The sequence below is a fragment of the Crotalus tigris genome, unplaced genomic scaffold, assembly GCF_016545835.1.
Source record: "Crotalus tigris isolate CLP2741 ecotype Arizona unplaced genomic scaffold, ASM1654583v1 scf7180000017847.2079705, whole genome shotgun sequence".
Classification (NCBI taxonomy): Eukaryota; Metazoa; Chordata; class Lepidosauria; order Squamata; family Viperidae; genus Crotalus; species Crotalus tigris.
The window spans coordinates 492,001-513,851 of NW_024096670.1; the positions used below are offsets into that span (position 1 = coordinate 492,001).

The following is a 21,851-nucleotide window of genomic DNA, read 5'->3' on the forward strand; positions in this document are numbered from 1 at the left end:
TCTTATTCTTCTTATGAACAACATAAGAAGACAAACTAGAAATGACAGAGCAACTCAAACTTGTTCCCCACATGATGTCCTTATTATATGTGTGTGTGTGTGTGTGTGTGTGTGTGTGTGTGTGTGTGTGTGTGTTTGTGTGTGTAGGTCTTTGGTTATTCGGGTTTTCTCCCGCATAAAATTGGAAGTGTCTTGGCGACGTTTCGACGAAGTCCCATTCGTCATCTTCAGGCTGGTGTTTTCGGCTTCGTGCTTTTAGGAGCATTCTAGGAACATTGCTCCTAGAAGCATGAAGCCGAAAACACCAGCCTGAAGATGACGAATGGGACTTTGTCGAAACATCGCCAAGATACTTCCAATTTTACACGGGAGAAAACCCGAATAACCAAAGACCTACATAAAACACCCGTGAAAACCTCAGAAAACATATATATATATATAAAACCAGTGGAACGGAAGTTGCCTTCAGAAGTTATGGGAGCTCCATCACTGGAGGCTTTTAAGAAGAGATTGGACAGCCATTTGTCTGAAATGGTATAGGGTCTCCTGGTTGTGCAAGGGGTTGGACTAGATGATCTCCAAGGTCCCTTCCAACTCTGCTATTCTGTTATAACTTGTGGGACTTGTGGATTACCTTATAAGAAACATTGTAGATATTGGTGGAGGAGACTCATGTAATAATCATAATCATAATCATAACCATAATCATAATCATAATAATAAAGTTGGAGGTCTTCTAGTCCAACCATCTGCTCAGGCAGGAAACCCTATACCAGTGATGGTGAACCTTTTAGAGACTAAGTGCCTAAAACCCTCCCTGCCCTGCCCCTCTTCTGCCCCCACCCCAACTCCATCCCACCCACCCACAGGGAGATCTACCACCTCCACGGCCCACCACAGCAAATTGCCTAGGTGGTTCTGCAGCACCATGGCGGCCATATCCTCCGCCCGCACCCCGCAGCATCATCTGCGCACGATGGGGCTCAAGGGAGGAGTCTTGTCCCTGCTGCCCGGCTGCCATGTCCTTGGCTGTGCTGCTCCACGTGGGCTGCGCCCGGGGGTGACTCTCCTCTGGGGGGGCTGCTGGTGTGGGGACCACAGAGGGAGGCGGGGCTGGGGCGATGGCGCACGTGCCCACACAGAGGGCTCTGAGTGCCGCTTCTGGCACGTCCGCCATAGGTTCGCCACCACTGCCCTATACCATTGGTAGCTAAATGGTGGTAGCTAAAAACTAGGAGGAGTCTGGAAGCATCTTTTCAGACTAACACATTTTATTCATGAGCATGAGCTTTCTGTAGGGAAGATTTTGCAAAGGAATTGGAGAACATTTCCCAAGGCGCCAAGACGCTCACCAACCTCCCTATCCCGGGCATTTCTCATAGACCTTCTCAGAAAATTGGTTTCAGCTATTCCTGGAAATGAGCCTAGCACAGGACTTTTATCTGTGATGACCTTTTATTTTTCTCTCTGGATTTCCCTGCTAGGAAGGTCTCAAAAATTGGGAGTTATCTCCCTTTTGCAGCCCGTGTGACATTTTCACTTCACATTCCATTCTCTTTCAGCAGCTTTGAGCACTAAGAAGCTTACATGGATTGACAGAGTGGCTCACATCACATGCTCTGACTTTTGCTAGCGTAAGAATTTTGTGCAAAAAATAAAGTGACTGCGCCAGCTGTGGACTTGATGATGATGCTTCTATTGCTCTCTGGCTACAACATTTTATTTTATTTTATTCTTCTAGTCTCTGCCAGGCAGTCTTCCTTGAGAAGAAAGAAGAATGATAATAATAATCACTTGGAATAGCTTAGATCCTGCGACAAAGCCTTTAACACCATCAAACAACCACATCTGCCTATCCCAGATCTTTGGGGAGGACTCGACAGGTAGACAAAAATGCTAAATCCAATCTAAACATCTGGCTGATCATGCAACCAAACCTTATAATAATAGAACTATTAGGACCACAAAATAGACAACGTTACAGTAAAGACTGCATTAACAGAGGGATAGAATCAAGACCACTTGAAGTGTTCAACCAACTTTATCATCCCACACTTGGAACACTGCATCCAGTTTTGGTTGCCATGATATAAATAAAAAAAAACCAATGTTGAGACTCTGGAAAGAGTGCAGAGAAGAGCAACAAAGATGATCTCAAACATATGAAGAATGGTTGCAGGAATTGGGTATGTCTAGTTTAATTAGAAGAAGGACACAATAGCAGTATTCCAGTATTTGAGAGGCCGCCAAAAGGAAGCGAGGGTCAACCTGGAGGCAGGACAAGAAGTAATGGATGGAAACTATTCATGGAGAGAACCAATCTATAAAACTAAGGAGACATTTCCTGACAGAACAATTAATCAGTGGAACGACTTGCCTCCAGAAGTTGTGGAAGCTCCAACACTGGAGGTTTTCAAGAGTAGACTGGACAATCGTTTGTCCAGAATGTAATAGTCTTCTTCTCGAGTAGATGGTTGGATTAGAAGACCGCCAAGGTTCCTTTCAACTCTGTTATTCTGCTAAGAAGAAAACAACACCTCTACCAACACTAGGGAAAGCTACTGCATATAAACAAGGATCATATTCCACATGCAACAAGTACTGATGATGTTATCTACTTGGGTGATGAAAGGTCTCCAAGCAAACAATCAAGCTCAGAGAGTACCAAAGACTCCAAAGCATTTTTTTTTTTGCTTTGTGTCACATTAGGAAAGGAATGTCTTCACCCCCATTCCTTTTTCTCCTTTGTTCCCCAGATTAGTGATTTAATCATGTTTGTTTATTTCCGGTGTCTCCCTGATTACATAGTATTTGCTTTGGCTGCCATTCCTGTATTCTTTAGTTCTTTTTTTTTTTCTAGAATTAGCAGTGTCCATTTTTAAAAACTGTCTCTACAAAAGGCTTCGTGAGATCGCACAGAATATTCCCTTTTGCTTTTATGCAGTTCCAGGCATGGGAGGGATGTGAGGAAGAATTTTGCAGGGATTGTTGGGTTAGGATTAATACATAAAGCTTTTCTGTAAGGATTTCCACGTGGCCAGGCCCTTTAAGAAGGTGAGATTTGTAGGTGACTGGGCAGAAGAAAGAAAATTCAGGACAAAGAATTGACCAGGGCAGACAGCTGGAACAGTTGGAAAATCCAGACATTGGGGGAGGCTGGGGGCCTTTGCCTTTTTCATTGCAAACATGGTTAATTCGGCATATCCTATTCCTGGTGGTTTCACCGAAATTGAAGTCTTCGCCATTGGCACAATCCTGCTGGTTGAAGGTAAGATGGGCTGCTTTAAAGAGTCAGGTTTTAAGAATGTAAGGAGGAAGAATTTAAGACAGAAGGTACATACATTCTTTGACTATGTCTCTACTTCCAAGCCTTCTGCTTAAGGACAACCCTGGTCGGTTCTGAGCTTAATTTTAGTACAGGTGTTCAAGGCTCAAAAAACTATTGAGCAAAGTATCTGAAGAAGCATCTCTTCCTACTCAGAACTGCTCAAAGTATTTGTGATACGTTGCGGTATCAACGAAGAGAGGGGTGTCATTCTTCTTGTAACTCTTAATAATAATAATAAAGTTGGAAGGGACCTTGGAGGTATCTAGTCCGACCCCCTGCTCAGGCAGGAAATCCGATACATTTCAGACAAATGGCTGTCCAGTCTCTTCTTAAAAACTTCCAGTGTTGGAGCATTCACCACTTCTGGAGGCAGGTTGTTCCACTGGTTAATTATTCTAACTGTCAGGAAATTTCTTCTTAGTTCTAGGTTGCTTCTCTCCTTGATGAGTTTCCATCCGTTGCTTCTTGTCCTGCCTTCAGGCGCTTTGGAGAATAGCTTGACTCCCTCTTCTTTATGGCAGCCCCTGAGATATTGGAAGACTGCTATCATGTCCCCCCTCGTCCTTCTCTTCATTAAACTAAACATACCCAATTCCAGCCACTGTTCCTTATATGTTTTAGCCTCCAGTCCCCTGATCCTCTTTGTTGCTCTTCTCTGTACTCTTTCTAGAATCTCAACAACTTTTTTACATTGATTGTGGAACCTTCACCATCTCTGCCTCCCATGCATGCAAATACATTAAATAGCACTAAGTAGCACAGTACAGGAGGCTAAACCGTACAATGAACTATTCAGAGAACAGAGTATGTCTAATCTAATGAAGAGAAAGTCTAAGAGTGATATGATAGGTGTCTTCCAGTCCTTGAGAGCCTGTCAGGGAGAAAAGGGGATCAACCTGCTCTGCAAAGCACCTGAGAGTAGTAGATGAAGCAACGGGTGGAAGATTATCAAAGAGAGAAGCAACCTAGAAGTAAGGAGAAATATCCTGACAGTGAGATCAATTAATCAGTGGAATGGGTTGCCTCTGGAAGTTGTGGGTGCTCCATCACTGGAGGCTTTCAAGAAGAGACTGGACAGCCACTTGTCTGAAATGGCATAGGATCACCTACTTGAGCAGGGAGCTGGACTAAAAGATCTGCCCCAAAGAAGAGGGAGTCAAGCTATTCTCCAAAGCACCTGAAGGCAGAACAAGAAGCAATGGATGGAAACTAATCAAGAAGAGAAGCAACCTGGAATTAAGGAGAAACTTCCTGACAGTTAGAACAATTAACCAGTGGAACAACCTGCCTCCAGAAGCGGTGAATGCTCCAAGACTGGAAGTTTTTAAGAAGAGACTGGAAAGCCATTTGTTTGAAATGGTGTAGGGTTTCCTGCCTGAGCAGGGGGTTGGACTCGATGACCTCCATTTTGTTGTTGTTGTTCTTGTTGTTCTTGTTCTTGTTACTTCCAAGGTCCCCTCCAGCTCTATTCTATTCTATTCTATTCTATTCTATTCTATTCTATTCTATTCTATTCTATTCTATATTCTATTCTATTCTATTCTATTCTATTCTATTCTATTATTTCACTCCATATTCTATTCTATTCTATTCTATTCCTATTTTCTATTCTATTCCTATTTTCTATTCTATTCTATTCTATTCTATTCTATTCTATTCTATTCTATTCTATTCTATTATTTCACTCCATATTCTATTCTATTCTATTCTATTCCTATTTTCTATTCTATTCTATTCTATTCTATTCTATACTATACTAAATAATCTCAACTATGTTATTTCTACTTTCCTTAACAATAATTTTCCTTTCCTTTTGCTAACAAGCAACTCGACCTGTCTACTTCTGTCCAAGCCATTAAAGGTGTTCTCTCTGTGAATTCATAGAGGAGATATTAAGTGGTGCAGCAACAACAAAAATCCAATTTCTGAACAGATTTTCCCCGAAGGCAGAGAAAAAAGTACATGAAACAGAAATAGTTCAACTGACGGCAAAGGAATATTAGAGCATCGTTGACTTGTGTAAAAGCATTTAGGTTGGGGGGGGGTTCTGAAAATGAAATAAAGAGATATTTCTGTCTAAGACATATAAATCCTGAAGGTTATACTTGACCTATCCTGCCTTGTGCCTGTATATGTTGCATATAAAAATTATTTGTTTATACCGCATGTTTATTTACCAAAGCTTTATTCCAGTGTATTATCTGAAGATTGCTGATGGTCTATAATGAAAATCTTCTTTGTTCTTTCTGTATCTGCAGTCAAAGTAGCAGCCTAAGCTACTTGGGTGAAATATTCAGAAACAGGTTTGAAACCTGTAGTAAGCTACCCTAAATCCTAGAAAACTGTCAACGCTGCTAACATCGGATGTTCTTGCTTTGACAATATATGAAAATGCAGCCATTTCCCTCTTAACTTGTGTGTTACTTTTAGAGTTAGAATTAGATGATGCTGGGGGGGGAGAAGGAAGAATGTGCATGGGAATTAGTTAGACATAACCTCGTAGTAGAGTGTTTTTTCGAGGCTGTTTGAAATAAGAGATGAAAAGGAATGGTGGGTTGAAGAACTGGAGGGAAGGTCGGGGTTTCAAACTAATTGGAGAATGTGATTTATGCCTGTTAATTAGAGGAGGGAATTGTGCTTTGATATTATGTGTTTAGGGGAGGAGAATTCAGATTTTGGCTTCGACCATGTACGTGCCAATGCCATGCAACTTGAATAAAGATTCTTTAAGGTAAACAATGCCTCAAAGTTCTTTGAAGAGTTTCATTTGTCGGAACCATGACAAAAACATGCTAAACCACAGAACTTTGCATTATACTGTACAAAACAGTCCTTTATTTTGAAGCTTGCTTGAAGGCAGTCTTCCTTTTGTCTGGCATCTAATTCCTAGAATCACAGGGCTGAAAGGGACCTTGGAGGTCCTCTAGTCCAACCCTCTCTCCAAAGGGAGCTTTAAAGCCACAATACTTAGAACGGGGGAGGGCAGTCAGAGAAATATACACCTGGATAGCAAACTGAGCAATTCACTCTTGCTCTAGTGAGATGCATTATTTTTAATGTTAAGCTATAAAGATTTTCAATTTAAATATCATGTAAATTAACACCTGTTCTTTTTTAACATAGATATGACCTTTGTGGTTCATCTCTTTCATCTCTTTGGTCTATTCTAACGCCCTATAGAAGGGTTTTTTTTTCCTTTTAACAGAAACGTTGCATGATATATCAGATGCAGTTTTTGAAATTCAGATGGCAACCTTTGGCTGATCTTGTCGATCTCAGAAATTAAGGAAGGTTGTCCTGAATGGGGAACCATTGAAATCCCAGGGTCTTGACCAGGCCTGGAAGTCAGGAAATTAATTCCCAAGAGCACAAATTACTTTTATAAGACTGGCAAGAAAAATGTATGGAATCAGTAAAGTTGTGTTTCATTCAAGAAATCTTTCTTTCGAAGTCCAAACTCATGCTCAAAAATATTTTACCCCTAATAGGATGTTGAAGGAAAAGTCTTCATTGTGGTTCAATCCAAACCAGGAATAAACAACATGGCGACTGCTTTAGAAAGAAAGTTATAGTTTATTGAAGAGGAGAGCCAGACAGAAAGATGGCTCTGGAAGAAAAGAGAGCGAGCACATGTAGGGAGTGGGTTTTTATACCCTCTGGAGCCTTTTGTTTGGAGTTGTTCCTGTGGCATGAACTTTGATTCGGGGCTATTAAGAAAACTGGGCATGCTTTTCTGCCTCTTTAAGTTCCTTTGAGGAAATACATTTTTCTGCCCTTTTAATATTTCCTTCTCTGTGGAGGGGCTGAATTCTCACAAGGGGAAAAATGCTGTTCAATAAACAGTGAAACATACAGATGAGATCTTCTTCTGTATCCCCTTTCTTTTCAAACAAACCACTCAAAGATGTGATCAAAAAGACACGCGTCTACATCCATGTCAGAAATACCTTTCTGAAATGAAGTGATTCTGTGACTCAGTCACACCGTGCTTGTTTCAGATCATCCAAGCTGTTTTTCTCTCTTTCTGACATTCTTTTTTTTCGTGAAATGATAGACACTGGAGGAGTGAAGGCAGACATATAGTTGCTGCTGCTGCTTTTCAGGAGAGCTAAATTTGGCACTGGCCAGACACTTTAAGAAGGCAATTGTCTTGGGCTTTTGAAGAGCAGAAAGGCAAAGAGAAGGGAGGGGAGGAGGGGAGGGAGAAAGAGAGAGGAAGAGAGAGAAACAGAGAGGGAGGGAGGGAGGGAGAGAAAGAGGGAGGGAGGGAGGGAGAGAGAGAGAGAGAGAGAGAGAGAGAGAGAGAGAGAGAGAGAGAGAGAGAGAGAGAGAGAGAGAGAGAGAGAGAGAGAGAGAGATAACATCAACAGAGAAGATACAGTCTAGGTTAGTCTGGTTTTGCAGCTCCAAAGATGTCGGCACCTGATTCTCTTCCGGAAGGATTTACTGAGTTTGAAATGATTAGTTTTGGCACAATGATGCTGGCTGAAGGTAAGTTGGGATTGTTATGCAACCAAGATCAAGCTGGATCAGGTCTTCTTCTTGAGATGACATGGCTTCAGAAATTTTTTTAAAAAAACTTTCAGAAGTCTGACAATTGGACTTCACAGAATTTATAGTAAGGACTTCATCTACTGTAGTCATGCAGCCTGGATTATTATTATTGTTGTTGTTGTTGTTGTTGTTGTTGTTATTATTATTATTAAGAACTTGACCAGATGGAGAATTCATAAAAGGTTCGTGAGGATAGTGACAGAAAAATGTATATTTTCCATACTGTTTTGCCTATTTAATCTGTAGAAGATATCCAAGTTGTTGTGGGTTTTTTTGAATAAATAAAGCGGCAGTGTTTTACACCTTTGTTGTCACTTGAATATGTGATCATCAACCTTTTGTGAGGGTCTGAGACAACATGATAAATCGCCATAAAATGATTCTCTTTCGTGTTTTAGCTTTGTTTGGGTTCTCCCTGAATGTGTTGACCATCGTTGCATTCTGGAAGGTCAAGGAGATTCAAACACCTGGCAACTTTCTGATATTCAACCTCGCCTTGTCTGATTGTGGCATTTGCATCAATGCTTTCATCGCTGCTTTCTCTAGTTTCTTAAGGTAGGTTTTATTTACTTGTCCTTCCGCTTAAAAATAGCACTGAAAGCAAAAAGAAGAAAGCTGAACGCCCTCTGGGCATACACACTGTCTCCCGACCTATGCTCACTCAGAAAAGCAGAGAATAATTTTCACTACCTAACTTCTCATTCATGGCACCTTTCATGCAAATATAGGTCTTTGGCCATTCTAATTGGAAGATATGTACTTCCTGTCTGGGGCAGAAGGCAGGTAGGAAGGTCAGAGTAGAGCAGCTCTATTGACAAGGAGAAGTCACCACCAGAAAGGGCTTGCTTAGTCTTAAAAATGCTAAGCACCAGGAAATATGTAGATGGGGGATCGCCAGAAAGAATGGTGAAGTGGAAAACCAAAATATACCCAAAGAAGGCAAAAAAGCGAATGATCTCCATGTTGAAATGAGAAGGAAAAAAATAGAAGAAACAATATCGACAGAAATGGAATATGCCTCAAGAGAGTCATGCTCTACCCAACCCTAAAACCACGCTTTATAAAGCCTTAGTAAGGCCACACCTGGAATACTGCATCCAGGTATGGTCACCACATTACAAAAAAGATGTTGAGACTTTGGAAAAAGTGCAGAGAAGAACAACTAGGATGATTAAAGACCTGGAGAGTAAAACATATGAAGAACGGTTGCAGATTTGGGAATGACCAGTCTAAAGAAAAGAAGGACTGGGGGAGGGGACATAATAGCAGTGTTCCAGTATTTGAGGGGCTGCCACAAAGAGGAGGGGGTCAACTTATTCTCCAAAGCACCAAAAGGCAAGACAAGAAACAAAGGATGGAAACAAATCAAGGAGAGAAGCAACCTAGAACTAAGGAGAAACTTCCTAACAGTGAGGACAATTAACCAGTGGAACAGTTTGCCATCAGAAGTTGTGGGTGCTTCATCACTGGAGGTTTTTAAGAAGAGACTGGACAACCACTTGTCTGAAATGGTATAGGGTCTCCTGCTTGAGCAGGGGGTTGGACTAGAAGACCACCAAGGTCCCTTCCAGCTCTATTCTGATTGATCTCCTTCAATAGCACATTCAGACATTCAAGCGTGGCTCAAGGGAAGTAAACAGAACTGGCAGGAAGCAGCATTTGCAAAGGAGAAGATGGAGGTAGCGAAAAGAGTTAAGGACCCTTTCTTGTGAAGTGCCTTACATGTCTCAGGTTAGGAGGCATCTCAGAACCTTCCAATAAAGGAGCTCTGACTTTGTCTCTTGGTTCCTATGTGTAGAACATGCTTCCTAACGCTCAGAAAGAGAGAAAATCATTGACCCGTTTTCACATTACCTTATATAATTCATGACTCTCTTCGTTTTAGCAGCGCCAGCTGTGAATTTTGGATGCTGTCATCTGAAAGTCATCCAACACGGCCAGGAGCAATCTTTAGAGTGTCCATTTTGATAACATTTAAAAAAAAACAAATGCTCAAGTCCTTCTTCTGACATGTTTTCCCACCGTGTCATTGCTTCCTTTTTCAGATATTGGCCCTATGGCTCTGACGGCTGCCAAATTCATGGGTTTCAAGGATTTTTAACGGCCCTAACAAGCATTAACTGTGCAGCTGCAATTGCGTGGGACCGATACCATCAGTATTGCTCCAGTAAGTCCTCTGGGTGGTTATTATTATTATTATTATTATAATTATTATTATTTAAAATGTATTAGTTGCATAATTTAGGGATAGCTTCACCTAAAGAAAATGAGAACTGTGACCAAAAGGAACCCATATATTAAATGATAGAATAGAATAGAATAGAATAGAATATGGAATGAAAGAATAGAATAGAATATGGAATGAAAGAATAGAATAGAATATGGAATGAAAGAATAGAATAGAATAGAATAGAATAGAATAGAATAGAATAGAATAGAATAGAATAGAATAGAATAGAATAGAACAGAGTAGAGTAGAATAGAGTAGAATAGATTAGAGTAGAATAGAAAAGAAAATGAGTAGAATATAATAGAATAGAGTAGAATAGAGTAGAGTAGAGTAGAGTAGAGTAGAGTGGAATGGAATGGAATGGAATGGAATGGAATGGAATGGAATAGAATAGAATAGAATAGAATAGAATAGAATAGAATAGAATAGAATAGAATAGAATATGGAATGAAAGAATAGAATAGAATATGGAATGAAAGAATAGAATAGAACAGAACAGAACAGAATAGAATAGAATATGAAATGAAATTAGAATAGAATAGAATAGAATAGAATAGAATAGAATAGAATAGAATAGAATAGAATAGAATAGAATAGAATAGAATATGGAATGAAAGAATAGAATAGAATATGGAATGAAAGAATAGAACAGAACAGAACAGAACAGAACAGAATAGAATAGAATATGGAATGAAAGAACAGAACAGAACAGAACAGAACAGAATAGAGTAGAGTAGAGTAGAATAGAATAGAACAGAACAGAACAGAACAGAACAGAATAGAATAGAATAGAATTTCTTCTCTCCCAATTTGCAGCTCTACTCTACTCTACTCTTGAGGGAAATCTGGAGAGGCTGTCCTTCTATCTTGCATGGTAATCCCACTGCAAGTTGGTTGAACATCATGTCAATATCCAGTTCGAGAATCCAACTAAAACTCCAGATTAATTCTGTTTCTGGAATTCTTTCTGGTTACTGAATACACCGCATGGTTTTGTCGAAGCAAAACTAGCTCTGAGGTTTCCACACCAATTCATAGACTTAAACAATAAGTTTAAGACCCCCAACGTCTTACATAATCCCCATCAACAAGTCCACTTTGTTATGGGAACTGTCTGCTTCAAATCCACACCTGTTTTGGTATCCTTGACAAGGCTTCAGGCTCCCACCATCTGTAGCTGAATCAAAGTTTCATTTCTCCATCTACCCACTTAAAAGTAAAACCTCCCCCCTCTCCCTTTATCTAAAGGCAAGTTGAAATGCAGAGGCAAGTAGCTGTCAGAGTTTCATCTTGACACTTCAATTTTCTCTTGTAGGACGAAAATTGCAGTGGAATTCTGTGTTCTTCATGGGACTGTTTGCCTGGTGTTTTGCTGGCTTTTGGTCCGCAATGCCCCTTTTGGGATGGGGGGCATATGATTATGAGCCTCTGAGGACCTGTTGCACTTTGGACTATACCAAAGGAGATAGGTAAGTGCTCCTGAGGCCTAATTATAGGTTCAGGGCTCTTTGGGAAGGGAGGTTGAACCAGCTCAAATGAAAAACAAGTTCTTATGGTCTTCCTACTCTTTTCGATAGAAGATTCTTCGCATGACAAGGAGAGTTGGGTTGTGTGTTTTAACGGTAGAGTCAATGCAGGGCTGGAACATTTTCCATTCCTATATATTCATTCTGCCCTCACATCACCTGCCATGAACAGTCTTTGGGTCACATTATTTTTTGTCAGGGCAAAACAGTCACTGGGAGTTTCTAACGGATGCTGCTCCAACTAAGTTTCCATTCTTTTACTTTACCATTCAGAGTAGTAACTGCGAGAGAAATCTTGGGATCTTAGTGAACAGTCACTTGAATATCAGCCAGCATTGTGCTGCAGCTGCCAAAAAAGCCAATGCAGTTAGGCTGCATTAACAAAGGGATAGAATCAAGATCACGTGAAGTGTTAATACCACTTTAGAATGCCTTGGTAAGGCCACACTTGGAATACTGCATCCAGTTCTGGTCACCATAATATTAAAAAGATGTTGAGACTCTAGAAAGAGTACAGAGAAGAGCAACAAAGATGATTAGGGGACTGGAGGCTAAAACATATAAGGAACAATTGCTGGAATTGGGTATGTCTAGTTGAACGAAGAGAAGGACGAGGGCGGACATGATAGCAGTACTCCAATATCTCAGGGGCTGCCACAAAGAAGAGGGAGTCAAGCTATTTTCCAAAGCGCCTGAAGGCAGGACAAGAAGCAATGGATGGGAACTTAAATCTAACCTAGAACTAAGAAGAAATTTCCTGACACTGAGAACAATTAATCAATGGAACAATTTGCCTCCAGAAGCGGCAAATGCTCCAACACTGGAGGTTTTTAAGAAGAGATTGGACAGCCATTTATCTGAAATGGTATCAAGTCTCCTGCTTGAGCAGGGGGTTAGACTAGTAAGTCTCCAAGGTCCCTTCCAACTGTTATTCTCTTGAAAGAATAAGACAAGACCTTTGCCTTCACCATTTCAATCAATGGCTATACATCACCTTTGGGGTAGTTGGGAAGAACACCCTCATTACCATCAACTGCTATGGACGTCAAGGTGCTGTTCCCTACCTCAAAAGCCAACATGGCAAATGATCTGGATAACCTAACTTGAAGGGCTAACCTCCAGTGTGACATCCTTTGTATCTAGATAGCTGAAAGCTCTTTTCCTGCCCATTTGCACTTAAGAGACAGAGACACAATGAAGCAGATGAGCATGTCTCAACCTTTTCTTTACACAGACCCCTTTTAGATATATTTTGTGGCCAAGGACCATGACCACAGAACCCCAAAACTTAAGATTTAAGCCATAACATTTCTTCAAGCCTTTGTAGGCCCCCTGTGATGACATCACAGACCCCCCAGGGGTCTGCAGACCACAGGCTGAGAACCACCAGATCATCAATCGGGGTTTGGCACCATACAAGGAAGCTTTTGACCAAATCATTTGATGCAGCTTTCATTGACCACAGCCCCCAATGGAGGTTTTAGTTTTTTGCTATCTGTTTATATTCTGAATATTGACTATATCAGCATTCATCCAATAGAATAATTCACCACCAACTGTTTTTCTCCCTCCCCCCCCCCCACCAGGAATTACATCACATTTCTGATTCCTCTGGTGCTATTCAATTTTGTGATCCCGATTTTCATCATATTAATGTCCTATCAATCCATTGATAGCAAATTCAGGAAAACAGCCCAGCTGAAGGTAAGAAAACATCCTAACGTGGAATTGTTTCCAGCAAAACAAAGCTGCATCTTTTTCAATTTGAGTTTTCTGATTTTCATAGTGTTTGTACAGTGTCTATCCTGTACAATGTGGCATTTTCAGTTATATCAAGCATAAGGAGACAGTAATGCAATTGGTTTTATCCTTATTGAGAATCGTCAGAAGTAGGTAGATGGATCCTATTCTACACGTCTATGGAGATTCTCGGTTATCCAGGTCATGGTTATCGCAAATATGGTTTTTCACGAGACAACTGGACTTTCTTGTTTTTCTTTGAAGACGTTTCGCTTCTCATCAAAGAAGCTTCTTCAGCTCTGACTGGATGGTGGGGAATGGAAGGATTTATACTCCTGGCAGACAGCTGGTCATTTAGTCCAAAATAATGCAGATGACCAGCTGTCTGCGAGGAGTATAAATCCTTCCATTCCGCACCATCCCGTCAGAGCTGAAGAAGCTTCTTGATTGAGACACGAAACATCTCCAAAGAAAAACAAGAAAGCCCACTTGCCTCGTGAAAAAGCATCTTATTCTATAGGATGTCTACAGAGATTCTCAATTATCTAGGTCATGGTTGTGCCAAAGGCACTTTCCAAAAGACAATTTGACTTTCTTGGGTTTTTTTTTTTCTTTGAAAACATTTTGCTTCTCATCCAGAGGACCGGAAAGTCCAGTGGCCTTTTGGAAAAGGCACTTTTGGGATATTCTGTGGGATCCAAACATTCTGTGAGGAATTGATTTGGTAGACCGTTGAATTGGACATTGAACTTTAAATGAGCATTTTTGTTAAATTAGGAGCTATTGAGGACCTGATACTCAGCCATGCTAAAATGAGTACAAAAATGAGTTTTTGATGATCAGGAATTTTGCTCTCCAGATACGATGATATGGATTTCTATAACCCAGTCGGGCATCTACAAGCAGGCTGGACAGAATATGATCATTGAAGAGACACCTGTCTGTTTTGGAAAGCCCTGGAAAAAGAGACTCGTGTCTTAGCAAAAAAAAAAAAAGCTTGTTTTAAATATATTGGTGGAAAAGGGTAAAACCATGGCACAGTAAATGAAGGAAGCCAGGATGTGGATATAGAGCAGTGTTTCTCAACCTTGACAATTTTAAGGCATGTGGACTTTAACTCCCAGAATTCCACAGCCAGCAATGCTGGCTGTGGAATTCTGGGAGCTGAAGTCCATATGCCTTAAAATTGTCAAGGTTGAGAAACACTGATATAGAGAAAGTGCTTTTGAAAAAGTGTTTTATGGCTTACATGATGAGTCATTTAGGGCCAATGTGGTAGAGGGAGCAATGTCAGTTTGAAGGTCTTGAGAACCTCAGTTTACTAATCCCTAGGGTGGGAGATCAGATACATCCCACCCACAGTAGTTTCCCTTACTATACATACATTAGTTGACTTTCTCCAGGGGGAAAGCTCTGAAAAGTCCCAAGTGAAGAGTGTCCAACCCTCACCCCTGTATAAGAATTTTTTTTTTAAAAATGGCACCTATAGGAAGAATTAGGACTTAATTCTTAACTCTTCAGAACTGGAAGGGCAACCAGAAACACAGTGACGATCCATCTAAAATCCCATTTTGCTTTTTTACAGCTGACTTAATTTTTTCGATGTTGACCACGGTTCATAGACTACTCTAATCTTTGTTCTTTTCCCAGTTTAACACTGGTTTACCAGTGAAATCTTTGGTCTTTTGCTGGGGTCCGTACTCACTTTTAAGTATGTATGCTGCAGTTGAAAACGTGGCACTCGTTTCGCCCAAAATCCTAATGGTAAGTAAGAAAACATATGAGGTCCCATCACACGGACATCTCTCCTGAAGCTGAAAGAGAATCCGTTCCCTCTAAAGTGTGTCCCTTTTACAGTTGCCTTCAAATTTGCTTTGTTGGTGTGATTTGGGATTTCCATTTTTGGTAGGAGAGAGCACAGGGTGTCCCAAGTGTTCTTATTTATTTATTTATTTCTAACATTACCTGCTTCTCCATCTCTTTAGAGCACCCTCTCAGCCCACCTTGGGAATGCCTTTTTCTGAGGTTTTACTGAAAGGGCTAAAATGGTGCCTGGACAAGAAGGAGGGCTGCCAGACCTGCAGTTTTGATATGAAATTGATGGTGGTGGTGGTGGTGGTGGTGGTGGTGGTGATCAGGAGGATCAGGAGCATGAGCAGTATGATCGTGATAATGATGATGGTGATGATGATGATGATGATTGATGAGGATGATGGTTAGGATGGTGGTAAGAAGGTGGTGGTGGTGAGGATGATGATGATGGTGATCAGAAGGATGATCAGGATGACCGTGATAATGATAATGGTGATGATTGGTGAGGATGGTGGTGAGAATGGTGGTGAGGAGGAGGATGGTGGTGATGGTGAAGATGATGATGATAATGAGGGTGATTATGGTGATCAGGAGGATGATCAGGATAATCATGATAATGATGATGGTGATTGATGATGGTGAGGATGATGGTGAGGAGGAGGATGGTGGTGGTGAGGATGATGATGATGATGATGATGATGATGATAGTGAGGATGATGATCATGATGATAATGATTGATTGATGAGGAGGAGGAGGGTGGTGGTGGTGAGGATGATGATGATGAGGATGATAATAGTAATGGTGATGTTGATGATTGATGAGGAGGAGGAAGATGGTGAGGATGATGGTGATGATGAGGATGAAGATAGATAATGATTCAGGAGGAGGAAGATGGTGAGGGTGATGGTGAGGATGATGATATGAAGATGATAATGATAATGATGATTGATGATTGATGATGATGATGATGATTGATGAGGAGGAGGAAGATGGTGAGGGTGAGGATGATGGTGAGGATGAGCATGATGAAGATGATAATGATGATTGATGATGATTGATGAGGAGGAGGAAGATGATGATGATGATGATGATGATGATGATGATGATGATGATGATGATGATATGACTTTCTCACAGATTCCTGCTCTTGTTGCCAAGACTTCACCAACCGTGAATGCCCTCATTTACGCCTTGGGGAATGAGAACTACCGAGGAGGGCTGTGGCAGTTTCTCACAGGAGAAAAAATGGAGAAACCCAAAACTGATGACAAAATTAACTAATTCATGTTCCGCACATGGATTGGAGGTGTGGAGGTCAGGCCCGACCTTCAAAATGTCACCTGTGACAAAGAGAGCTGGACGCCTCAACATCCCAAGGAGAGCCAGAATTGGCTCCTGCTCCCTCTGGTCTATCAAATACGGACATCTCACTACATAATGTGTCATGTGATCCTTCATTGAGAACCCCCCAATACAGGTAGTCCTCAACGTACGACCACAATTGAGCCCAAAATATCCGCCGCTAAATGAGATACTTGTTAAGTGAATTTTGCCCCATTGTATGGCCTTTCTCACCACACTGCAGCTGTTCAGTTAGCATCACACTTGTTACGTGAATTCTGGCTTCCCCACTAACTTGGCTTGACAGAAGGTCAAAGGGGAACACACGACCCTGTGCAATGTGGGTCGGTCTGGAAAATGACCCTCAGTCGCTTTTTTTTCATGTAACTTCATTGTAACTTCCCACTATCACCAAGTGGGCTGTTGTCAGGACCAGCGGTCGCTTGGCACCACAAACAAGGGCAACCTCACCAAAACAGGATCCACAAACAGGCCACCCACATTTTCCCCATTGTCTGCTACGTTGTTAAAAGAGTTGCGTGGTGCAGATGCTCCTTCCGGCGCTTGTCACTCAACCTGTATGTCACCACCCTCTGCAGCTGCCTTTCCGTCCATCTGTCGCTGCAAATAAATGGCAACCTGTCAACAGTCTGGCTGCCTTCTTTCTATGGATGATGGGTCTCAGTTCAGAAAGAGGAAGGCAAATTACTGGAAGGGAGGAAGGGAGACAGCTGGGCAAGGCTAGATTTCCCTTTGTGGTTTTTTTTTTCTAGGTTATTCAAGAGATTAAAATAGTATCGGCTAGGGCAGTCATGTCAAACACAAGGCCCAGGGGCCGAACTGGTTTAATGTGGCCCACGAAGCCATCCTGGAAACAGTGAGGGAACGGCCCTCACTTGCTTGGCCCAGGCCGGCCGGGAGCCGATATACAATTTTGTGGTGGCCATCTATGCTGAAATGCATTCAGTCTTAGCTCCACAAGGCCGTCCGGAAACAGCGAGGAACCAGCCCCTGCCGCGTTGGCCCCAATCCCTGGGTGCATGCTGGGGAGGTGTCTCCCTTTGTGAGGAATGAAGAAATGGACCATGCCTTGGTGCTTGCCCCGGTCCCACCCCCTTCTGCCAGAGACCCCCAGATCTGTCCCACTCCTGCCCAGGCCCCCACAGGCACCCTTGACGCGAACGATGTAGAGCTGGCCATGCCCACTCAGTAGGCCACACCCACTCCATCCACACCCACCCAGTAGGCCGCACCCACCCTGGCCACACACCCCGCCCACCCCCGCCCCTGAGGGCAACTGCAATGCTGATGTGGCCTTCAATGAAATTGAGTTTGACACCCCTGGGCTAGGGCTAACGCATAAAGTAGAAATAGGGGTGACATGATAGCAATATTCCAGTATTTGAGGGGCTGCCACAAAGAAGTGGGGGCCAAGTTGTTCACCAAAGCACCAGAAGGAAGGATGAGAAACAATGGACGAAACCTGACCAAAGAGAGAAGCAAACTGGAATTAAGGAGAAAGTTCCTCACAGTGAGGACAATTAACCAGTGGAACAGCTTGCCACCAGAAATCCTGGTCGCTCCATCACTGGGGGTTTTTAAGAAGAGACTAGACAGTCACTTGTCTGAGATGGTATAAGTCCTCCTGCTTGAGCAGGGGGCTGGACTAGAAGACCTCCAAGGTCCCTTCCAGCTCTGTTCTATTCTAAATGTGCTTGGCCTGCCTTTGCCATATTTACCCAGTGGATCCGTGCCTGCAAAACTCATATATTCTTTTAACAACTCTCCAATCCCTTGCTTTGGGGTGGGGTCAGGCTGCTTGGAAGCTGAGCCTTTACTGACCAGATGCCCTTGTTTACGTTATATAAATATAATTAACCCAGTCCTGTGCAAATTAAATGTTCTGTAAAACAAAACAAACAAACAAAAAAGCAGTTTCTCCCACACCGCTTTCTCTGTTTTGAACTGCGGAGAAAAGGACTGGAAACATCAACCCCCCCCCCAAAAAAAATCCACCCACCCATTCAGTCAATCCAAACGAAGGCCTTAAGAGAATCACTTATTAAGGAATGATCTGTGCTCTTGTTTCCTGCATCCATTCTGCCTTGTTTAATCCTCTTACGCAGCTCTTCACTGACGTCGTAGCAGCCATATCAGGCCATTCCTTCAAAGTCTCAGCTACTACGAAGGAAGACAAATGAGGTCTTTTCTTTCCATCCCTAACTTTTAACGTTGGGGGGAGGGGGGTTGAGGGCACTAGTCTTCCTATTCTGAGCCTGTTTTGGGTACGTGGGGGCACTTTTTATTCACACATGCAATAGGAAGGGAGGAAACGGATGGCTAATGTTAAGTTTAATTTTATGGTGAATTTTGAGTCAGCCCCGACGGAGTGAACTGACCTGCAGACTCGACAACTGACCTCGATAATCCCTCAAGGCCGATCCTGCATCCAGTATACAATTGCAGGCTGGATGTCCCTTCTGCTTTCAGAAATTAAGCCAAACATCTGGGCAGCTACGAGAGAGGGAAGCCGCCAGCGCTGCATCTGCCAGGAGCAAATGGGTTTATTGCCCAAAACATGTGCATTCCATTCCTTAGCAGACCAGCGCTGTTTTTTTTTATTATTATTGTGGATCAACACATTCAGCATATACCAAGCTGAAAAAAGAAAAAGAGAAGAAGAGGAAGCAGGAAGGAAGAGAGGGATAGAGATGAAGAAAGAAAGAAAGAAAGAAAGAAAGAAAGAAAGAAAGAAAGAAAGAAAGAAAGAGAGAGAGAGAGAGAGAGAGAGAGAGGAGAGAGGAAGGGAGGGAGGGAGGGAGGGAGGTGAGAGGGAGGGAGGAAGGGAGGAAGAAAGGAAAGGGAAGGAAGGGAGGGAGGGAGGGAGGGAGGGAGGAAGGAAGGAAGGAGAGGGAGGGAGGGAGGGAGGGAGGGAAGACGGAAGGAAGGAAGGAAGGAAGGAAGGAAGGAAGGAAGGAAGGAAGGAAGGAAGGAAGGAAGGAAGGAAGGAAGGAAGGAAGGAAGTTAATGCTCATTCCACATCATCTAAAACATTTCAGTTTTGAGCACCATACCTAAATCTGCACACCAAAAACAATCCAACTTTTGCTGCCAATTGGTCTTTGAAAATCAAATTTGAATGAGAGAGAGGAGAGACGAGACACGAGAAGAAAGAGAGAGAGAGAGAGATGTGTTAGAAACATCTGGAAAAAGAGGGAAAAGCTATTTCTAAGATGCTTGATTGATTAGATTATCCAAGTAGTTGATTAAGGACGTAAACCATCCTTGCTTCTGTGACGCTTAGAGGCAAACTGGAAAAAGGATCCTCCTGGAAAAGGCCACGAGCAGGTTACCATGTTTGGAAAAGGTAAAAAGCTTCCTCCAAATCCATCTTGAAGCTTGCACTGTTTGTTTCGGAGCCAGTTCTGTCTGGAAATGGGATTTGGTCATCTTCGTGTGCCTAACGGGTGGGTAACTCACAGTGGCCTTTTACTTACTTTGCTTGCCCTGGATTTCAGCCAACAGTTGGGTGGTTTTGCTGTCTTCAGAATCAGAAAGGAGAACACCACAATCTACTTAAAACATCAGGAAGAACAGTCTGTGGATTTGAGGGCAATCCACCTTGCAAAGATGCTTTAATCAGAAAGAGGGACAAGCTCTCATGAACCTATTATGCCTTTATGTGGTTATCAAACCATGCTGATACACCATGGTTAACATAAACCCAACAACAGAATATGCACAAAGAACACGTACATAAGAATTCACATACTAGATGGCCAATAGGCTCATTGTCCAAACGTTGCTAGCAATACACATTTCTCTTCCTATCTAAACAATCTTTGAAATATTTGTGTTCTCAGTTTTCAGTCTTCCATTGATAAGGACATCCATTGGACAGAAAATCTAAACCTAATAGGAGGTTCTTGCTTTGACAACAGATGGAAATGCCACCATTTTACTCTTTTGCTTTTAGACTTAGTTGATGCTGGGAGGGGGGATGTGGATGAGAGTCCAGTTAGTCATAACAATAACTCAGCCGTGAGAACCCAAGGTCATTGCGCCCAGAGTTGATAGAGTTTTGGCGGGCTGGAGAGTTGGGGAGAAAGCCCATGCTTCAAGCTAATTGGGGAATGTGATTTATGACTGTTAATTGGAGGAGGGAATTGTGCTTTGCTACTTTGTGCCCAGGGAGGGGAATTCAGTTTTTGGCTTCAAGTATGTAGTGCCGATATTTTGTTTCTCGAATAAAAGATTCTTTAAGGTAAACAATGCCTCAAAGTTCTTTTGAAGAGTTTCATCTGTCAGAACCATGACACATGACCTACCATAACTACAATTCAGTGACACTTATTCTTTGAGGGGGGAAAAATTGTCATTTTTTTTATTTTGTCCTGCCTCATTGAATGCCACAATGAAAGGATGTCTGTCATCTCAAGGGAGCATAAACTGCAAATGTGAAAAAAGATAATTTAGCCTATTGATCACAGGCATCTGATGGTGGTGGTGATGATTTTTGGAACCAGTGCAAATTTTTTCTCACTTAAATCATGGGTGGGAAACTTTTAACCTGGAATGTAAAAACATTCACATACATCCAAATGAATATTTTCTTTATTGGCACATAATAAATATTCTGATTTTTTTTACAGAGATAGATTGATTCATCAAAAATATCTTAGTGTCTGAAGTCAAGATGCTTTACATTTTGAAGAATATATCTGAGAATAATTGTTTTGTAATTAATTGTCCATAGATATTTTATTGAATATTGCACACAACATATTTATAAATGTAGGTAAGGCTAAATGCCTATTTTGGATAAACACTTAAAATATCATTAAAACCAGGCCCATTTGTAGGTAGTGGCATAAATGTTCTCTGTGTGTGTGTTTAACTTAATAAAAAATTCAAAATATATATATTTGAAAATAAAGTATGAAAATTGATATTAAAGATTATCAGGGCAAACAAGCAAATTATGTAATCATGTACACTGTGATATCTAAGGACTTTCAAATGAGCTGTATTTAAAAGAATCTGTAAATGTTGCTGTTTTTTATAGAGAATACCTAATTTACAAAAGGTAACATGGATTTAACTGTAATTACATTTCTCTACCACGAGGTGACGGTAGTTCACCACAGATAATTCTGGACCTTTTTTATTTTAAAAAATGCGCTGTCCATTTGTTTGTGGTTCTGAAGTTGCTTCTCGTCTACAGTTGATCATTATGTCTGGTAACAAATGTGGATTTGCCATTTCATGGAAACATTATTAGAATGAAACTCAGTCCTAGCTCGCTGACGTTATTTGCAC

At 41.6% G+C, this 21,851-nt stretch overlaps 1 protein-coding gene across 2 annotated transcripts; it reads left to right on the forward strand.

Moving 5' to 3' along the window:
- The first annotated feature begins 3,058 nt into the window (after positions 1-3,058).
- Positions 3,059-17,183, forward strand: RGR (retinal G protein coupled receptor). 2 transcript variants are annotated; one of them, XM_039343343.1, is made up of 7 exons: positions 3,059-3,268; positions 8,281-8,437; positions 9,928-10,049; positions 11,428-11,581; positions 13,225-13,342; positions 15,029-15,142; positions 16,329-17,183. In XM_039343343.1, exons 1-7 carry the CDS (start codon positions 3,187-3,189, stop codon positions 16,470-16,472), a joined length of 891 nt encoding a protein of 296 aa, XP_039199277.1. In that variant the 5' UTR covers positions 3,059-3,186; the 3' UTR covers positions 16,473-17,183. The 2 variants fall into 2 exon arrangements, with proteins under 2 accessions (XP_039199277.1, XP_039199278.1); XM_039343344.1 differs by lacking the exon at positions 3,059-3,268 and adding an exon at positions 7,679-7,819.
- The last annotated feature ends 4,668 nt before the right edge of the window (positions 17,184-21,851 follow it).

What these genes read in the sequence shown, in the direction of transcription:
- RGR (XM_039343343.1), top strand. Translation starts at nt 3,187, where the DNA reads ATGGTTAATTCGGCATATCCTATTCCTGGTGGTTTCACCGAAATTGAA. An exon ending in ATACCATCAGTATTGCTCCA is followed by an intron (nt 10,050 to 11,427) that starts GTAAGTCCTCTG and finishes TTTCTCTTGTAG; the next exon opens with GACGAAAATTGCAGTGGAAT. An exon ending in GGAAAACAGCCCAGCTGAAG is followed by an intron (nt 13,343 to 15,028) that starts GTAAGAAAACAT and finishes TTCTTTTCCCAG; the next exon opens with TTTAACACTGGTTTACCAGT.